The sequence below is a fragment of the Balaenoptera ricei genome, chromosome 6, assembly GCF_028023285.1.
Source record: "Balaenoptera ricei isolate mBalRic1 chromosome 6, mBalRic1.hap2, whole genome shotgun sequence".
Lineage (NCBI taxonomy): Eukaryota > Metazoa > Chordata > Mammalia > Artiodactyla > Balaenopteridae > Balaenoptera > Balaenoptera ricei.
The window spans coordinates 110,993,114-111,014,987 of record NC_082644.1 but is presented as its reverse complement, the minus strand read 5'-3'; the positions used below and the strand labels follow the sequence as shown (position 1 = coordinate 111,014,987).

Sequence of the window (21,874 nt, the reverse complement as noted above, 5' to 3'; positions counted from 1 at the left end):
TAACCTAGAAACCAATAATAATGGTTACCTATAGGGTTGGGGAAAGGGAGATATGAATGAAACCAAGACCTAAGAGTATACATTTTTATATAATTTTGACTTTTGTAGCATGTAAGTATTTTAAATATTCAAAAAATAAATTAAACCAAAAAGGAAAATACCCCAAGCCCCCAAATCAAAAATATGAAAATAAATCTAACTATATGTCAAATGGTAACAGAACTACAACGAAAAGAAAATATTCTAGCTAACTTTTGAACAGTACTGATTTTACTGAATATAATCTTACTAGAACACGTTCAAAGGACAAAAAGAGGTTCCACAAAATCTTAAACTTCACTCAACAGTTTTAATATTAATTGCAATACTGATTTTTTGAATGAATGGGAAATTAATGGGAATTTAAAACTATAGTCAAATAATTTCATATTATATACCTGTATTTTTTACATACACAGAATGAGAAACATGAAAAAATACACAGGTATTGCAGTTATATTAATAGCTATTTCTCCGCCAAATTTGTTTAAGCATCTGTGGAAAAGGTCGAATACACTAAATATTTTGGAAACTTTTTCATTTAGATGTTTACATTTCTAAAGTATATACTGATTTTAAAATATGGGTTTTATTTCCAATTGAAAGAAACGTGTATAACATAAGTTGTACATAAATTGCAGTGTGACATTATGTATATTTTAGAAATGGTGCAAGTTTATTAACTGATGTTTAATTATCCTCATCAGTTAACTGTATTAAATTAAAATATAAGTTTGTCCTCACTGGAATTTTAAACAACTGAAATTTATGTTTTGTAAGCCCATATAATAGTACCTTTTCTCAACAGACATTTTACAAGTCTATAAAATTTTGTTATAAATTTACCAGGAGCAATAAAATAAACATCACTCATTAAGGGTGTTTCCTACAATACTGATATTTTTTAACTCTCTGATAAAGTAAGAGAAAGCAAATAAATTTATTATTATTATTATTTAAATATTCAATATTAATAAACATATACATGTATAAGAAAAGAAAAAACCCTGTAATGTTTAATTACTATTAAAAATATGTGAATGAACTCAACTGATTCAGGCAGGGATCATCAACGAATGCTAAAACCATTAGTTAGAAAGGTGCTGAGGAAAAGGATATTTGGAAGTTGCCAAAGTACCACCTCAAAGATGATCTGCTAAATGCAAAAAGAAAAATCTACTTTTACAAAGGAGAAATCCAGTAGTCACCATCTTAACCAAGTGATCATACTTCCCAGGAATAGTTGAACCTGTGCCTCCTGATTTAGCAGTTGAAGAGCTCTGGTACAGAAAGCATTTTCTATCTTGAGAGGTACAGTGGTGTACTGCATACATGTGACTGTGCCTGTGTGTACACACACGTACACACAGACACACACACACACACACACACACAGCAAATACACAAAGAGATAGAAGCTCGGGTTTCCAGTACGGATGGTTATACAAATTACTTGTCTATATGACACTGGCCACATCACTTAGTCTTTCAGACATTAGCTTCTTCATTTATAAAATTTTATTTATAAAATAAAATAAAACATTTTAAGACCCCTACAGTGTCTTTAGCAATGAAAATTCTATAATTCTATAATTTTAAGAATTTAAGAATGATTAGTTGGTCTTTTATTCACTTTATGTTACTGTTGGAAAATCTAGTCTTTAGACCATTTCCTCTTCTTTCATTCCCCACTAATTTTAAAAGTTTCTCTAATATGGTGCCATCTTAATATAGGAATCCCCACAGTTGGGAAGGCTTCCAGGCTAAAAAGGAGTTACTGAGTCACCAGATAATTTTAGTGAAAGGAAAAAGAATCAATTTTTAAATATGTATTTTTAATAACATTTCTGTAATTGTTTTCCCATACATCAGCAATAAACAGAAACTATATACTGAATATTTTAAAAATTTGGCCTGTAGCAGTGCTTCCTTTTCTGTCTAATGAGAACTGCAAAGAGGTTAAAATTTTAAATTATGCTTAATTTGACTTAAGTAAATCCCAAAAATACTCTTACAGAAATAAAGACGAAAGAAGGATGTTTCTTTGGGAAGAACCCTGGCTGAGACTCTTAGAAGGCTTAGGTATGAATCTTGCTCACACAATATCCCATAAAATCTATTTTACATCTTTGGATCTATAAAATGTAAACACTATCCTCACTGGATCACTATGAAAATTACATAAGACAGGAAAAGTGAAAGTAGCTAGTCGAGTGATTGCCACAGGAGGGCCTCAGTTAGTGGTAACTGCTATTAATTTTTAAAGCCATGAACGTAAAAGAGGAAATAAATAAACTTAGTTTATTGTGTTGCAAGGGATGAGAATTAACAGTGCCCTAAGTGCACTAAGACAAAAAAAAAACTGTTCAAATTCTTCATACTGCCTCTGTTCTTTCCCCCTGACTACCCCTCACACCCACCCCAAGACATACAAATGAGAAAAATGAGACATTATTCTCAGGAATTCCCTGCCCTCCTCCCAGCTTCCACATATAAACTTCAGCTTTTTGCAAAGAAAATACTGACAACTCAGCCTAGGTTTAGCTTGTAACTTTAACAGAGAGTCTAGAATAGTCTATCAGGCTATGTCTCAGGCATACATCTGTTTTTGGCTAGTCTACCCTGACAAGTCATTTGTTAGCCTAATTAGATACATTATTCTAAATCAAACCACAGAAGAAATATTCCTGTAAACCCATGCAATCTTTGAATCACTGCTGTATAACATAAGACCTCAAGGGAAAAGCAAGATCAGGGTAATCTTACTTATGTTCACTGAGATAAGATTAAAGAAACAGAATTCTAATTAAAGAGAATTTTTTTTACATACAAATCTATACTAAAAAATATTATACAATTAGTTTGCTAACTCTTACTCTAGAAACTATTAAGAATCATTTCCACCCATTCCCTAAACTTGTAAAATAATGCTTGTAAATTGGTTTTCTTTCTGAAGCCTTCTTCCCCTGGAGCTAATCCACTAAATAATCGATGCTGTTCTGATTTCATGACTTAAGTGTTTTTGCTGTCCCACTGAATTCCCTCTCAATAATAATAGCTAAAATGCATGAAGAACATACTATGTGCTAGGAACTATTCCAAGTACGTTGTACAGTTTCTCACTTAATGTCACAATAACACTATGAGGAAGATTCTATCACTGCCATTTCACAGCTGAGTAAACTGAGGCTGAGAGAGTTGAAGGAACTTGCTCAAAGTCATAAAACTAGTCAATGGTAAGATCCATGTACTCTGACTCAAAAGCCAAGTTCTAGATGATAATCCTACGCTAATCCTTTGCTCCTGTCATAGTGAAGAACTGGGAGAACAATGCTAGGAAACCCAGATTTACTTTGTCTCTTAAGATAACACTGAAAAGAAATCTCTATTCCTGTTCTGCTTGCTACCTTTTTCTAACTATAACCAAAAGGGCTAACTTGGACACACTGGAACTAAAATATTTATTGCTACAGAAAAGTATATTCAAGTAAATCCACATACAACACTATAATCTTATATAATGGAATTTCAGAGTTACATGAAATAAAATTAATTCATAAATATGTATTAAGAACTATCATGTTCTATTTGCTTGGGATAAATCAGTGAACAAGTCAGATTAGAAATACTGCCTTAGTAGAGGTTTCTTATATGAAAAATAGGTAATAATCAAAATAAAAAGAAGTATATTTTGCAGTATGTTGGAAACTAACACCCCTGTAAAAAAAATTAAAAATATATCAGTGGGGGGGCTTCCCTGGTGGCGCAGTGGTTGAGAATCTGCCTGCTAATGCAGGGGACATGGGTTCGAGCCCTGGTCTGGGAAGATCCCACATGCCACGAAGCAACTAGGCCCGTGAGCCACAACTACTGAGCCTGCGCGTCTGGAGCCTGTGCTCCGCAAGAAGAGAGGCCACGATAGTGAGAGGCTCGCGCACCGCGATGAAGAGTGGCCCCCGCTTGCCACAACTAGAGAAAGTCCTGGCACAGAAACGAAGACCCAACACAGTCAAAAATAAATTAATTAATTAATTAATTAAAAAAAACAATCAATGGGGAGGGAATCAGCAGTACCAGTAATCAGGCAAACTGCAGTGTTAAATGGGGGTGGTCATGAGTTGCTAAAAAGTAAATCTAAGCAAAGACCTGAAGAAGATGAGGACTTGAAGGAGGTGAATAATAGCAAGTGGGATCCAGGGGAAGAGAATTTTAGGTAGAAGGAACAGTTGATAGCAAAGGCCCTAAGAGCATGGTTAGAGCAGAGGAAGCAAGTAAGAAGTAAAAGAGAGGAATTCGTTTATAACGTTAATAGGCAGCAGATCAGATACGGTCTTACAACCTACTAGAAGGACTTAGGATTTTATGGAGTGAAATAGGATTGGAGAATTTTGAGCAGAAAGATGACGTGATTTGATGTTAGGCTGCTATACTGAGAATATATCAAAAGGTGACAAAAATAGAAATAGGGAGATGAGTGAAAAGGCTACTCCAATAATCCAGGTGAAAACAATGATTCAGATGAAGTTAATGTAATCTAGGTGGTAAGAAGTAGTCAGCTTTTAGATATGTTTTAAAAGAAAACAGAATTTCTTGACAGACTGGATATGGGGTGTGAAAAATAAGAGCCAAATTCTTGGCCTAAGCAACTACTAGAAGATGCCCATAAACTGAGATGGTAAGGACAGGTAGGTAGAGCATTTTAGGCTGAAGGCTGAAGGCTGAAGTGAAAGGCTAAGTGAAAGAGGGGTATTTAAGGAGGAGGGAGTTAATCATCTATATCAAATGCTCCTGACACGTCACTAAGACAAAGACTCAGACTGACCACTGGATTTAGCAATTTAGGTCACTATGAACTTGATTACTTTCAAGGAGTTTTGATACAAAGGAAGGCAAAGAAAGGAACAATAAGTAGAGGGGCAACCGGGGCCAAAAAAAAAAAGCTAAAAGAAGGGAACAGAAATTTTATCTGCTGCCCACCACAGGAAAGACAGAGTATAGCGTTTGACTTTGACCAAATTAACTGATACATTTTTTTTTTTAATATTTATTTATTTATTTATTTATTTTTATGGCTGTGTTGGGTCTTCGTTTCTGTGCGAGGGCCTTCTCTAGTTGCGGCAAGCGGGGGCCACCCTTCATCGCAGCGCGCGGGCCTCTCACCATCGCGGCCTCTCCCGTTGCAGAGCACAGGCTCCAGACGCGCAGGCCCAGCAATTGTGGCTCACGGGCCCAGCCGCTCCGCGGTACGTGGGATCCTCCCAGACCAGGGCTCGAACCCGTGTCCCCTGCATTGATTGGCAGGCAGACTCTCAACCACTGCGCCACTAGGGAAGCCCCTGATACATTTTTTTTAAAACACTCAGTACTCAGAAGACCATAACACAGTCTCTGCAGTCTAGCATTTAAAGTGTCTAATATATAATCCCAAATTACTAGACAAAGAAACATGAAAATGTGGCTCACTAGACATTAGATTTAGCAGCCCAAGATTTTTAAAGTAACTATATTACAATTATGCTCAAGAATATAAAAGAAGATCTGCTTAAAATAAAGATCAAAGAGGCAATCTCACAAGAAACAGAAATTATTAAAAAAAGAACCAAATGGGCATTCCAGGAAAAAAAACAAGATCTGAAATTTTTAAAAAACTCATTGAATGGGGTTAACAACAGATTGGAGATGATGAAAGAAAGAGTCAAGCGAACTTTAAGATAGGTCAACAGAGAGTATCCTATCTGAAGGAAAAACCAAAAAATATTTGGAAAAATAAATAGAGTCCCAGAGATCTGTGCAATAGTATCAAAAGGTCAAAAGTATGTATGACTGGAATCCCTTAAGGAGAGAGAAGAGAGATGGAGCAGGGAAAAAAGTTGGAAGAAATAATGGGTAAGAATTTCCCCCAAAATGGTAAAAAAAAAACAAAAACCCATAAATTTAAAAATTCATGAAGCCCAGCTAATCTCAAGACAAACAGAAGGAAAAACCAAACGTAAGCACATCATAGGTAAAGGTCTAAAAACCAAAGATAAAAAATAATATCAAAAGCAGCCAGAGAAAATGACCCATTACAAAGAGGAACAACAATATAAATGCATGCTGACTTCTCACCGAAAACAATGAGAGGGACTTCCCTGGAGGTACAGTGGATAAGACTCTGTGCTCCCAATGCAGGGGGCCAGGGTTTGATCCCTGGTCAGGAAACTAGATCCCACATGCATGCCCCAACTAAGAGTTCACATGCCACAACTAAGGAGCCTGCATGCCACAACTAAGGAGCCAGCCTGATGCAACTAAGACCCAGTGCAACCAAATAAATAAATTAAAAAAAAAAAAAAAGAACATACTTACTTTAAAAAAAAAAAAAATGAGAACCACAAGACTGTGGGATGACATCTTTAAGTGTTGAAAGGAAAAAAACCGTCAATCCCGAACCCTATACCCAGTGAAAATATCCTACTGGAATAAAAGTGAAATAAAGACTTTCAGATAAAGAAATCTGAGAGTTATGTCTCTAACAGATCTCCACTAAAAGAAATCCTAAAAGAAGTTCTTCAGGTTAAAGGCAAGTGAGACTAGATGGAAACTTGGTTCTTCAGGAAGAAGTGAAGAGCAACAAAAAGATAAATAGGTGGGTAAAAATAAAAGACAGTTTTCCTCTTACTATATTTAAAATACACATAACTAAAGATCTAATTGACAGCATGGATTAATGATAAATCAGCCTCAGAAGTAATTTCTCTTATTTCCCCATCTATATTTATAGAAAAGTACAGTACCTGTTTTAGTTTCAAAAAGAAATTTTCAGTAGTACTACGTTTGCTGAAGGGCCAGAATAATCTTTCATTAGGTGAGCAAACTCGGACTTTTGTCTCTAGGAGAAAGCGAACAGGCTCCTGCACTTCTGTTATTACTAAATCAACAGCTGTGGTCATAAACAGCACTTTATCTAGGGAGAGAGAAGGCAGAAGCAAACTTTTTCAATGGAAATATATTTGCTCATATGATTAATGTAAAAGTAATTACTTTTATTACAAACTTTAAATGACATTCAGGAAGAGTATGAAACATCTTGAAAAGGGTTGTTTATGCATAGCATATCTGAAAAGCTACACAAGAAACTGGTCAGAGTGGTGCTTTTTAGGGTGGGACACTGGGAACTGTGGTAAACTTTTGCTTTTCCCTAGATACATTTGAATTTTTAACTATATGTGCATATATTACCTCTCCACAAAAACAAGTAATATTTAGAAGCCTGTAAATAAATTAATTAAATATAAATGTAAATTAAAAATAAAATAAAATGAATATTTAGAAGCCTGTAAATAAATTAATTAAATATAAATGTAAATTAAAAATAAAATAAAATGAATATTTAGAAGCCTGTAAATAAAAAAATAATAATATATTTTTAAAAAGTACATAAATAGAAAAGGAAGCAGGAAAAGGAAAAAATGAAGAAAGGAGAGGGAGGAAAAAATACTTTGTTTACTGGTCAAATTTAATAGTAAACTCAAAAAACTATTCAAATTCCTTGGTTTCATCAGAAGTAGGTAAACACTAAATATTTATCAAATAAGTAGTGCTAAGATTTGGGTATCTTCTCGGGACTAAAATTTCTGTTCATGATGTCAGCAATCTGCATCACCTTTAGGAGTTTCTTCATTTACAATTTGAAAATGTGGGGATTTTGGATTCCAGCTCCCAGTAATAACATAGGACTTTCCATCTGAACTTTTGCCCATAGATTCCTAAAGAAAAGAGTAAAAACAACATTAATGCAAAAATAAAAAAACCCCACAAACACACAACAGCTAACCGCCATTCTGCTGCCTTTAAAAAAAACAGAAGTTACAAAAATATAAGAATATGAAAGAGAATCATATATATATAAAAGTTAGGAGTATATACAAATGATTACAGTTAAAATTAAAGATGTGCCAATTATTTATGTAACTGCTCCTGAAAAGTTATACATAAAGTAAATGCTTGCAAATCATATCAAATTGTACAGACACTAGGGAAATTTACTACCTAAACCTATGTTGAATTCTTCTGTCAAGTGAGTAATTACTACATAAATTTAGTTATGAAAATAAAGGTTTTCATATAATAGCAACAATATGAACACCACCTACTTTTATAAAGCTCATGATAGTTTGCAAATAACTCTCACAAAATGTCTCCTTTGATTCCCACATCAACCTTACATGATAAACAAGAATTATTCACTATTACACAATCAAGAAACTGAGACAGACTAAGTAGCTCTAAGGTCAAACTAGTAAACAGCAAGTAGGAAAAAGGAAATTCCCTTATCTTTGTTTATTGCTTCATAAATGTGCTTTTACATTAGATTTGGTGAAACAACCTTTATAGAGGAAACAGTGTATAAACTTAAAAAAAAAAAAAAAGCAATCCTTACCAAATCTAACAAGTGCATGTCACTATTTCGTACATCTTTTCCTGGGCTAAGGAGAAGACCAAAACACCTGCAAAAAAAGAACTGACATAAATTTGGAAAAAAGACTACAGAAAGATGTTTAAATTAGATCACTTAAAAAAAATTCTTATTGATAGAAAAAAGGACATTAAAATTATCAATAAAATAGCATTACCAAAATCATCTTTATTTCTTTGAGATAAACAAATTTTTTTTTAAATAAATTTATTTATTTATTTTATTTTTGACTGTGTTGGGTCTTCGTTTCTGTGTGAGGGCTTTCTCCAGTTCCGGCGAGCGGGGGCCACTCTTCATCACGGTGCGCAGGCCTCTCACTGTCGCGGCCTCTCCCATTGCGGAGCACAGGCTCCAGACGCGCAGGTTCAGTAGTTGTGGCTCACGGGCCTAGCCGCTCTGCGGCATGTGGGATCTTCCCAGACCAGGGCTCGAACCCATGTCCCCTGCACTGGCAGGCGGATTCTCAACCACTTCGCCACCAGGGAAGCCCGAGATAAACAAATTTTATGTTTGCCTTGTATTATCACATAGTTGAGATCAACATATTAGCTGAAGATTTATGAGAGATAATTCAAAATGAATGAAGTATTCACTTTAATGAACAAAAGAATTCCTCAGGGAACAAAATATTTTGCAAATACATTTTTTTTTTTGCAAATACATTTTTGAATACAGTGTATGACTGCTCCACTAGACTGACAAAAACTAAAATTTATATTTAAGCCAAACTTACTAAAAATGTTTACCTTTCAATGGCAAGTTCCTTATTAGTTGTTTGTTGCACATAGATGACAATCTTTTTATCAATTCCTTGGCGTAGTTTAAAGCACTGTCTGTCTTTATCTTTAGGAACTGCACTGTAGAACAACATGTTTCATTAATTTTGCAAAGCACTTTCTTGTAACATACACCAGAACAATTTTTGTTATGATTTGAAAATCAGGCACTGAAAAGAATCAGATTTAATTCTTTTCTATGCCTGGTATTCAAATCATAACAGATATTTAAAAATCATCATCTGCCTCTTGATATGAAAATATCATCATTACTGTATGTAATCCACTAAACCATTATAGAAACCATTTATAAAAGCTACAAAACCACTCTTATGACCCCTAAAACGTGGCTTTAGTTTTTTCTTTTTTGTTGCTGTGAAAATTAAATTAGATATTTATAAAGCTCCAAGGCACTCAAAAAATGTTAGTTTTTTTCACTTTCTATTTAGTCACTGTTTTTTACAAATAAATTATTCATGCCTTATTTGTTTAAATATATAATGACGAAAAGATACTTAATTATATAGATCCTTTGAATTCCAAAACAAGGTGCTTTCAAAAAACAAGAAATGAGGAAAATATAGCCAACAGTAAGCTGTTGCCTAATTCTTCCCTTAAGCAGCAATAACCTTACTGTAAGCATGTGTAATAACTATAAAAATAACATTAATGATGCAGTTAAACATCACCTTAAGAAAACAGTTGAAAATATTCTCTAAATGACAGTTTACCAAAATAATCCCCTGGTCTCCCACTCACCACTTTCTCTAGCTCCTTTGTTCTCAAAGGCGGACATCTGCTTACAGCAATCAGCCAATATAGAGCAAATCTAAATTGTGCCTTATTACTGTACAACTTTAAGATAATAGCAATAGAACCATTAGAAGATAATATAAAAGGCTACATGAGAGCTCTGAGTACCTACTCAAACTAAAAACTGGCTCTGAAGAAATAAAATTAGTTTGAATCCCATCTGCACTACTACACCAGTAACCAATTCAAGAACATGTGATAACGCTGAGATTAGAAAATCAAAGAATCTTAGCATAAGAGTCTAAAAATGACAAACGTGCAAGAAAAACTTCTGCATACCAAACTGTTAAATATCTGTGGCTGACAGAATTTTCACCTATGAGGATATGGACAGGTCTCAGTTTTTAATTTATATTAGATACACTAGTCTCTATGTTCTGTGGATATTTAAGTATAAATTAATATAATATCATCTCTCAGCAGTATTTAAAACAACAACAGTGGAAATAAAGTTATCACTGGTGTCCTGAGTCTGAAGGGCAAGGAAAAGCTACATTAATAGGAAGCAGGGTGGAGAGTATAAGCAGTGGAAGTTCACTTCACTGATGTCGGGGGGTCTAGATTGTATTTCTGGTCTTATCACTATCATTGAATGGATCCAACCAAGTAATTTTACATTTAATTCCTATTGTGTAAATTAAGAAACAGACATCCAGGTTATCTTCCCTGGCTTTCTTTACCTATAAAATAAGGACAATATCAAATGGGGTACTTTGTAGATTAAATAAGATCAGAAAGAAGTGTTTTGAATGATATAAATGAAAATGCTCCATTTTCCTAAGGGCTAAACTGAAATGCAGGTTTCTCATTTTAATAATGTAAGGATTATACTTTTTCAGGAATGAAAAGAAGAGCATTAATTCTTGCCATGGCACTTGGTCTATATTTATGCTATGGCGAAACCACAATCTATCTTGTACTATGGCTAACTATATATACATGTATTTTTTAAATAGGTGGTAAGTCATATGGGTATACCATTGTATCTTTTTTTAGGTATAACTGACATACAACATTAGTTTCAGGTTTACAACATAACGATTTGATATTTGTATATATTGTGAAATGCATCGAATTTTAACCATTCTATTCTGGTCAACATTTAATTTCCACTTTTTAATTTTGCTATTATTGTGTTAAGGGGAATGTTCATGCTGATAACTCTTTTGGCACCGCAATGATTGTTTCTGTAAATTCTTAGACATACTACAGAATCACTGGATGAAAGGAACTGCATTTGAAAAGTTCAAATCTGACGAAGAAAGGCATACTTGTCAATGATTTCATCAGTGTATTAGGTCACACAACACTATTTTTTACTGTAACTATAAATTCAGGAAAACAATGCAACAAAAAGATAACAAAGCCCTAACAAACGTGAAAAACAAATGACCATCCAGGGGTTTTCTGTATAGCATTTCCTTGATATACAGGTGAACAGACCAGGGATATTTGTGATCATTACCTTTCTACTTAGAATATACCTGATCTCAGAAGGAGGAGAAATTATCCTAGTGCTTCTCTTCTGAGAGGTCTTAGAAATCTTTCCTATTCATAACTGGGGTTTATAAATGATCTACATAAATATTTTTAATAAAGGGAAAAAACTTTAAACAAACTGTTCTGTTTCTTAAAAAGGAAAAAAATCATTACAAGGTTTATAGATTACAGTTTCTACTTCCCAGTACAGGAATGCATACTGCAGAAAGCACCACATCACAGTGTTGCTGTGAGAACAGAAGTATAGCTAATAAGAAAGCATAGAGCACAAGGCCTCACACTTTATTGTACAAATCAAAGTAGAAGCTGCATTGTACACTAAATTGGCCACCAGATGGCATGACAATTCCAAAGTCTCTTGAAGGGAGAGCAAAGGTTATCAGTTTTTCAAACAAACAGACCAATCATTGTGCTTTTTAATTTAAAAGCAAGATATTAGAAATCATTCATATTTTGATGGAATTTCATTTTACCCATTTTATGAGGTAGTCATGGAGGAAAGAAACTTCTATATGCAACTACTGATTATGATCCCAAGTGGCACCCATTTTGTGATATGGGATATGGAGAAAAAAAAAGTCAATCATCTTGCAACCATAATATTTTAAAGTTATAAAAGATTTTAGAGTCTAGCCACTTCATTTTATAAATAAGGAAACTAATGTCAGGAGATGTAAAGAAACTTGGAAAAGGTCACACTGTTAATGGTAGCAATAAGTAAACTAAACCTAAGTTTTAATTTCTATTCCAGGGTTATTTTCACTACTCAAAGAAGCATCATTTTACTTAAAAACCAAAACCAGTTATTTCTGACCCTCTATGTAAGGTTATATTTCAGATACAGACCTCAATTCTCCCCTTCCAATGTGTTCAGATAAACTTTAATGGTAAAACTTGATTTCAACAGCCTTAAGACCTTTACATTATTAAAACAAATAAACCAACCAACCAACCAAAACAAAACAAAACACAAAAAAACTCCAGCAAAACAAATGTAGCTACAGATCCAGCTGACGTAGCTTCTGTCATACTTCATATCAGCAGTCAGCCAGTTACTTAGAGTCCATCTAAAAGAACATGGTAGCATGATACATTTTCCTACGTGAAAGAATTTTTTTTATTGTTTTAAATTCTTTAAATCTTGCCTCTACAAATTTGCCTATTTATTTTCCTTTAAACTCTACCCATAAAAGCAATCATTTTATAATGTAAAAGTTATGTAATCTGACCTAGAATTACCCTAAATCCAGATAGTACAGCATGTTAATACAAACTCAAATAAAAAGAATAAAATAAGATGCCCTACCTAAAATAACCTTTACCATCATCTTCTTTTATTTCTAAAGACACAGAGAAGGTAAAGATGTCACTGTCAGGAGTCTGAGGTGCAGTAGTTGCTGACAGGGGGGTCTGCTTTGCAGAACGGCGGAAGGCAGTGGCAAAACTGTAAAGTATCCGGCTCACCTACAACCAGACATGTTAGGAAATGGGCTGTTATCACAAGAATAAAATACTTTTGTTAAGGCTGAAGGTGACCTATGTTGTTTGAGGGGAGTAATTCATCTTTCCTCCATTGATTTCTTTTGATAAATTATCTAATTTATTAGACCTATAAAGCAAGCAACACTAAAAACGGTCAGCGAAGAGGCTTTAAAAAAGAAGTGGTTGTGAATCCAACTGAAAGATGATTTCCAAAATTGTTAGGAATTACTTGAATGTATTTATTATAATAAAAATAATCCTAAAAGTTTAGCTCTAAAAGAATGGTTTGCAAATACGTCATTGCTAGAACCAAGATGCCTATTTAACCCAATTAAGCAGCAGTCAATTGGTCTCCTCCAACACTCTTAACAACGAGGTTCTGGTTAACCAAACTTTTAGTTTATTTACATTTCAGCCCATCCAGCTGAAATAAACAGTAGCAGAGAACTTCATTTGGCTTACAAATGACCATAATAAATACTATAATCATTTCAACGTAGTGAGGGTACAGATGAAGTTTCATTTGCAGACAGTTCCCTCTTAAGTACTTACAGCTTCTTGTATTTCACACCGGAAGACATGTATTCTGAAGAGCTCTGCATTGTAATGACTTTCAGTGAAAGCAAAACAGTCACTCTCAGGAGTTCCATCATGCCCTCTAACACAGAAGAGGATTTTGTAGATAGGGTAGTTTGCTATTTCAGTGTTTGTCTGAGGATCTAAGAGTCTGTTCAGAAAAACAGATATAAAGAGATTAGAGGGACTGTGGACTATTTTCACTACATCCATATTATGATTCAAGACTCATTTTCTAGCAAAAAGATTATATAATCCATTTTTGGTATGCTAATCATATTAATCTTAAGTCTTGATAAATAAGTCATATGTGGATTCTTAAAGTTACTGATTACACAATTCCATGATACTAAAAACTACATAACCGCATGTTTTAGGGAGGCAATCAGGAAAGCATAAACAGTATCAGTAAGTATGTTTCTTATATAGTCTGTAACTAAATAAAGATAATGGGTAAATTAGAATACCAAAATAGATCATTAAATAGATCATTAAAGCTGTGCTTCTCATTATCTCCTAAAAGAATGACCTAATCTGCTTTATTTATTTTAAAAAATAAAAAGGGGATGTGCTTTCTCAGAGTGAAACATGTTCTTTTGCTTCATGGCAAACAAGGGAGAGAGACTGTACAAAATGTTAACACCTAAAAAAAGAAAATCATTAATAAAATCAAAAGGATGCCATTCTCTGAAAATCAAAGGGATATCATTCATTCAAAAATGTATTCATTCAACAAATATTTATGTGATACCTACAACATCCCAGGCTCCATTCTGGGCACTGATGACACAGCTATGAAAGAAACTGAAAAAGAAATTATGCAATTTCAACACTGAATGGGCAGGGCCACTGATGGGAAAGCCCAGGGGATAATGGAAATACCTAAGAAGGGGACCTAATCCAAGTTCAAAGGCACTTTGATAAAGACTCTGAAAACATGGGGCAAGAGAAGCTAGTTTTCTCATGTCTTTATAGAATTAAAATATATTAGAACAAAGTATAACTTCAGTTGGGGGGAATGACTATTGACTAAGAAGCATATAAAAATGAGTGCTAGGGCTTCCCTGGTGGCGCAGTGGTTGAGAGTCTGCCTGCCAATGCAGGGGACACGGGTTCGAGCTCTGGTCTGGGAAGATCCCACATGCCGCGGAGCAACTGGGCCCGTGAGCCACAATTACTGAGCCTGCGCGTCTGGAGCCTATGCTCCCCAACAAGAGAGGCCGCGATGAGAGGCCCGCGCACCGCGATGAAGAGTGGCCCCCGCTTGCCACAACTAGAGAAAGCCCTCGCACAGAAACGAAGACCCAACACAGCCATAAATAAATAAAAAATAAATTACAAAAAAGAATCAGCTGGCCATGATATCCTCTATTAAAAAAAAAAAAAAATGAGTGCTAAGGAATTCCCTGATGGTCCAGTGGTTAGGAATTAGCGATTTCACTGAGGTGGCCTGGTCAGGGAACTAAGATCCCACAAGCTGCAGTGCAGCCAAAGAAAAAGAAATAAACTTTATTACAAAAAAAAAAATGAGTGCTAAAAAAATTTTATTAAGTTTCACATTAATAAATACAACTAAAATTAGTATTTGTGAGTCTTCGTGAAATAGTTCTTTAAATACTCAAGAGAAGAATTACATATGCAGATAACTGGAATATTAATTAACTTACTACTACTGCTAACCATATACAGCTACAACTCTACTACCATAAAAATCCAAAATGCTTGAGGGTGGAGAAACAGATACTCTCATACACTGCTGATAAACGTACGAACTAGATCAATATTTCTAGATGGCTATTTGGCAATGTATCAAGCCCCATAAAAATGGGCAAATCTTTGACCCAATAAGTCTACTTTCTAGGAATTGAATCTAAGGAAATACAAAAATACATAAAAATTTAGCTAAAAAACAATTTATAAGAAAATTACAGGTAAAGCACTTACATGCTCATATAATAAAAGTTTAATATTAGCTATTATTAGTAGTACTTTTCTCATTAAAACAACTAAAATATGTAACATTAGAGATTGGTTATTTCTGAATAGCCCATCACGTACCATCATAAGTTAAAATTTTTAAGCATATTTATTGATATGGAAAGAGATTCACAATATAAAAAACTAAGTGAGGAAAGCATGTTACAAGATGGTATGTATTATATTATTCCACTGTTGTTAAAAATGTTGATTCTAAGTTCTGTAATTATACTTGCACATATATGTAGGTATATACACACATACACAAACATATACACATACAACTACACGCAAAGGGTCTTAATAAACCAAGATGTTAACTGTTATTTACCAACGGGAGAGTAGAATTAAGAATATTTTCCTAATCTAAAATATGGCACAAATGAACCTATCTACAAAACAGGAACAGACTCATAGACATAGAGAGCAGACTTGTGGTTGCCAAGGGGGAGGGGGGTGAGGGAGGGAAGGACTGGGAGTGTGGGATTAGCAGGTGTAAACTATTATATAATAGGATAAATAAACAACAAGGTCCTACTGTGTAGCACAGGGAACTATAGTCAATATCCTGTGATGAACCGTACTGGAAAAAAATATTTAAAAAAAAGAATGTCTATATGTGTATAACTGAGTCACTTTGCTGTACAGCAGATTGGCAAATTGTAAATCAACTATACTTCAATAAAAAAAATTAAATTAAAAAAAGAGTATTTTCCTAAATTTTTGCTTGTTTGTGTCCTCTGATTTTTCTGAAATAAGTATGCATTTTTTATAATAAAGAAAAAGTTATTTTATTTCAGTTCTGTTCAACTCATTATTAGAGTTTTGTATTTAGCTAGCTAATATAGATATCTGACTGGCTACCTTTAATCACTGTTATCTGTTTCAGTTAGTATAAACAATAGCCATTTCGAGAGACTTTTCTGGGCCTCAGTTTCCTCATCTTAAAAATTTAGGAACTGTACTGGAATAGTTAATATTTACCAACAGGTTTCTGTAACTTCCAAAGTCAGCATGAAATCTCATATTGAACTAATGTGTCAAGCTAGTATTTGTACTGGGGGCACATGAAAAATATAAATTGTTAGGCAGACTCTTAGGTCAACATGTTTCAATAATCCCCCAAACATTTAAATTTCTAATGTGCTACACAGAATTGGGGTGGCGAAGAGTATAAAAAACTGTTCAAACAAGTGACTATGTTTCATAAAGGTCACAATCCTTGGAAGACGTGATAACTAAGTGCCAGATGAATTAAACATTGCATGAATAAAATAATTACAGATTTTGTTCACTATTGCTTCTTTCTAAAACTATAGGTCAGAAATCTGATCAAATGTTATTGAATACAAACATTTCAAGAAGCTGGTCTCACCTCACAGTTCCTTCAGATACGTTCGGCACTGACAGGGTTACATCTAGTGAAATCTGACACTGGCCCCTTAAGATGGACATCATTCTTAAGGCTTCCACTTCACTCCTGGGAGCATTTACTGAGGCACAGCCTAAATAAGTTAGTTTGCTGAAAACTACACTGTCCTCATCAGCCACTGGTGTGAAAGGACTTGACCCTTCAGAATCTGAAAGAAACAATAAGGAGGTGATTATTTTCATTTTGATATTTTGTTGACATGAATATCAAGTAAAAATCTACAAGTTACATTTAGGTTCTAAAATTAAATACTAATGAGAGAATATGCCATTACCCCAGAAGAAATGCCCATTAAAGCCAGAAATCTCACACCAGAACTCTGTCACCAACACTAAAATTTTTAGGTATGGCTGTAGTCTCAATCCCAAATCTAAAAGGTGACCTGAGACTCAGATCTGATTTACCTTTCTGACTCTTCTAATTTGTTTTGACTTTATAATTTACATTTAGGTCAAAAATACATTTAGTATTTTACCACCCTGAAAAATCCTATCTCTGTCTTCTTTCTGATCTGCTGTTATAATTATTTTTCTCATTCATCATCGTAGCTGCTCTATCATGTTCTCTCAGTCCCCTTGCTTTCCCTTTCCCAATAAACATCTATAGTTTTAACACCCTACTTTCCCCAATGAGCCTTTATAATTGCCTTTTTTCTCCTTCCTTGCTACGTCTTTCAGCTCCCTTTTTTCAACTTGACAACTATTCCCGCCAAGCTATAAAGGCCTGGGGCAAACAGCTCTTCACCAAGCATTATTCCTCTATTTCTCCAACACTATACTCAAATTCCTTCTTTCCTGAAAAAAGATCCTTAAATACTCTAAGACTCCCTCAATGTCTTATAGCTACTGTTTCTCTTTCTTTGGTATAAATGACATACATTTAGAGTGGACATATGTATATGTATAACTGATTCACTTTGCTGCACACCTGAAACTAAAACATTGTAAATCAACTCTATCCCAATAAAAATTTTTTAAAAAATGACATACACTTAAAGGGAAATCAGAATAGTACATATATTTACTCCTCTCACATCCCCCTAAATCTAGAATCTGAAGATTCTAGAGAACATAGATAATGGTTTTTGCTTGCTTTGAATCAAACCTAGTACAGAATGGACACTCAAATATTAAAAACAATAACCTTCAGTTATGCAAGCAATGCAGCAATCCTAACCTCCTTGTCCAGGTTTCACTGGCAGGCTCATCTCTGGTTTCTGGAGCCCTACTAACGACACAGGGTTAATGGTGGATGAAGCTGAGAGTTGATTAGAAAGAGGCCCATCTCCTTCGCCATCCAATTGTGACCTTTCCACAAGCTCCTTGTCCCCTGGCTGGTCGTCCATTGGAGGATCCATCAGCACATCTGCTAGCTCTTTTTGCAGCTGCTGTTCACTTCCATTCCCTATAATCTAAGGGTCACAAGTATATGCAATCAGCAAAATGAGAGAGGCCAGTACTGATTTAAATGGGTCCACATCTAGAGAAAATCATCAGCAATTCTTTTGATATATAGATATCTTCGGAATGTCTTTAAAAAACAGAATAAATCAAGATCTATAATAAATAAGAGCTGCAGCTGCTCTCTTAATTCATACAGTTTTTCATGAAAAAGTGTATAGTGAATTTGAGACTAATACCCAGAAATATATGTGATAGTCTGTCAATTTTATTAAAAGTTTTCTACAGTGTCCTAAACTAATAACAACTAAAATATTTGTAATTTTACTTGTCTGATGAGAAATAAAGCTTGTTAAGAGGAGAAGCTTCTCGGACTTACCTGGTGGCGCAGTGGTTAAGAATCCGCCTGCCAATGGAGGGGACACGGGTTCGAGCCCTGGTCCAAGAAGATCCCACATGCCGCAGAGCAATTAAGCCCCTGCACCACAACTACTGAGCCTGTGCTCTAGAGCCCGCAAGCCACAACTACTGAGCCTGCATGCCACAACTACTGAAGCCCGCGTGCCTAGAGCCCGTGCTCCGCAACAAGAGAAGCCACCACAATGAGAAGCCCATGCACCACAATGAAGAGTAGCCCCCCTGCTCGCCACAACCAGAGAAAGCCCACGCGCAGCAACAAAGACCCAACACAGCCAAAAGTAAATTAATTAATTAATTTTTAAAAAAAAAGACGAGAAGCTTCTCTTATGCTTAAGGAAAAGGGAAAATGTGTTTGCTTCCAAAAATTATCAGTAGAAACATACTTATTAGGTAATAAACCATCACATGCATTTTTACCACCCTTGCTATAAGTAAGTCTCCTGTATTTCTGAGGGAGACTTCTCTGACATAAATAGTTCTTAAAGTGCTGAGACATTTGAATAAAGCTGGGGAGATGCACGTATAAAATGACCCTGAGGAACAGAAGCATTCCATTTCAATGTCAAGTATTTTTCTAGAGTCATGATGGTTTATTATTAGTTGCTCAACAAGGAAGTAAACAAGTGCAAAATCAAGTGGAGACTGCCCAACGCTAAGGAAAACCACAAGTGACAAAACCCAGTATTGTCACCAAATGCTTATTCAAGAAATACTAGAAAAATTAACAAGAGAATTAATTTAGGGAAAGGAAATCATGATGAAAAAAACGTGTGCTGATTTAGGAGGGTTTCTGAAGACCAAAACCTGACAAAAAGTTAAAATGGGTGGGGCTATGAGATTGTTAAAGACAATGAGGTCTTCCCAGTAAAATTAAGACACAGGAAGCAAAATTCCAATAACAGAGGTACTCTGGACTACTAAGGAACCCAGTTCAATCATCTTTTGTAACTCTATAAAATTCAAGTCCCTTTGGCTGTAAACTATGATTGAGAAACAGTCTAAAGTCTTTTTTGCTACATTTTCCCAAGGAAATTCTAACATGTCAGCTATTCTTGCCTTGGAAATAAGGGCCGGAGAGGTGTTCAGTCTCTGGTTTCAATGACAGCATCTGTTTTTGTGAACTTCCTTTTATATTCAGAGTTAACTGCTACTGGAACTACAATTCAGTCAAATAAGTTTAACTCTTTGTTATGCCTGATCTTATACATCACAAGTGTAATCAAATTTCTTTTTTCAGAAGTTCTGCTTTCAAAAGTTTTTTAAAGCACCTAGAAAACAAACTAGAGCTTAGTTCTAATTAACCTCTTATTTTTTCAGAACTGGATAAGAAATACTGCAGGAATCACCTGCAGGAAATAAAAGATAGCCTAATTGAATCTAAACCATTGTCCAAGTGGAAGGAGAAATAACATAAGTAGGATATTTACAGCTCCCTAAAAACAGATGTAGAAAAGATATTAGACTCCACGTTTAAGCAATTAGTAATTATAACTGCGAAGGTTACCATTAAAGAGCAAACTAAACTGAAGACATATTTTACATGCTATGAGGTACTGTTTTTTCTTTGGTATATAGGCTAAATAAACTCAAGTTTTCTTTTGGATAGGCTACCTCCACTGTAATATATTCACAAAATATATCACAAACCCTGAAAGAAGCATGTTTATATGTTTGTCTTTTGTGTTTATACATGTTTATCTGCAGTCTTCCCTTGTTTATAAAGTCTATAAACGTAAGAACTGCCTTCTATTTCCTTAACTCTTCCTTAAAGGGTAGGAAAAAGTAATGCACACACACAAAAATGATTTTTAAAAGCTGCTTAAAAATAGCAACCTAATTTATGCTTTGAATAATTAGGTCCAATACAGTACTCAGCACTTACCATGTTAGATCATTTGTGCACCTTCAATCCAATTTCAAACTTAACTATCTGCACATAATTTAATACTTATCTCAATTAAGTTTTTTGTTTTTTAAAAGACAGTCAATTAATCTTCCCTAGGCTTATCTGGGAAACACTCAGCAATGCTTTTCAAGGTTCTCAAGCTTTGGCATGCCTCAGAATCACCTGGTGAACTTGTTGAAACACAATCTGTTGGGCCCTAACAAGAATTCCCATTCAGTAAGGCTGGGATGGGCCTGATAATTTGAATTTTTAAAAAGTTTCCAGGAGATGGTGATGCTGCTAGTCTGGAGACCACACTCTAAGAACCAACCTTAGATTAATGGTTCTTAACCATGACTAAACAACACAATTACCAATATCACCAGGGAGCATGTTAAAATTAAAACACCTGATCCTCCCTCTATCCCCTCACCTCCTACCCTAGCAACTAAATCAGTCTCAGAGATAAAGCCTTGGCATATGCATTTTTAAGAACCTCCACAGGTGATTTACAAAACAGGTGGCAGGCCAGATTAGGCCAGCAGGCTATAATTTGCTAACCCCTCGTATAAATGAACAGCTTAAACCAGCAACTGCTTGTCTCTGACTTCTTGTCATAACAAAAATAAACTCATTATTAGCAGGGCTTTCTGTTCCTTGCTGCCAACAGCATTCCTAACAGATACCACGATGATCTCTAAAATAAAGGTAGTTGCAGGTAAAGTAATCAAGACACGGTATTAGTGAAAGGACAGATAATACAGACCAAGGAAACAAAATAGAATCCAGAAATAGACCCACACATACATGGCCAATTGGTTTCAACAAAGTTGGCCAGATAATTCAACAGAGAAAGGTAATAAAACAAATGGTGGTGGAACAATTAACTTGACATCATACATATGCAAAAACATCAATCTCTTTACGTCACATACAAAATTAATGCAAAATGCATTGCAGATCTAAATGTAAATCCTAAAACTATAATATTTACAGAAGAAAACACAGGAAAAAGTCTTTGTAATCTTGGGGCACAAAGATTTCTTAGGACACAAGAAGTATGCATAAAAGAAAAAACTGAAGTGCACTTTATTAAACTAGAAACTGCTGCTCGGA

At 34.8% G+C, this 21,874-nt stretch overlaps 1 protein-coding gene across 9 annotated transcripts in view; it reads right to left on the bottom strand.

Moving 5' to 3' along the window:
* The window catches only part of RABGAP1 (RAB GTPase activating protein 1), a 158,943-nt gene that overhangs the window by 91,972 nt on the left and 45,097 nt on the right, over positions 1-21,874 (bottom strand). For 7 of the 9 annotated variants that reach the window (XM_059925567.1, XM_059925565.1, XM_059925570.1 and 4 more), the window contains 8 exons: positions 18,230-18,464; positions 16,997-17,201; positions 13,621-13,795; positions 12,893-13,050; positions 9,244-9,354; positions 8,462-8,528; positions 7,685-7,787; positions 6,816-6,985 (listed from right to left, as the gene is read on the bottom strand). In XM_059925567.1, the coding sequence (XP_059781550.1) occupies positions 6,816-6,985; positions 7,685-7,787; positions 8,462-8,528; positions 9,244-9,354; positions 12,893-13,050; positions 13,621-13,795; positions 16,997-17,201; positions 18,230-18,464 (1,224 nt within the window). Of the gene's footprint in view, positions 1-6,815; positions 6,986-7,684; positions 7,788-8,461; positions 8,529-9,243; positions 9,355-12,892; positions 13,051-13,620; positions 13,796-16,996; positions 17,202-18,196; positions 18,465-21,874 lie in introns of those variants that run through there. The other 2 variants (XM_059925572.1, XM_059925571.1) reach the window with 2 other exon arrangements.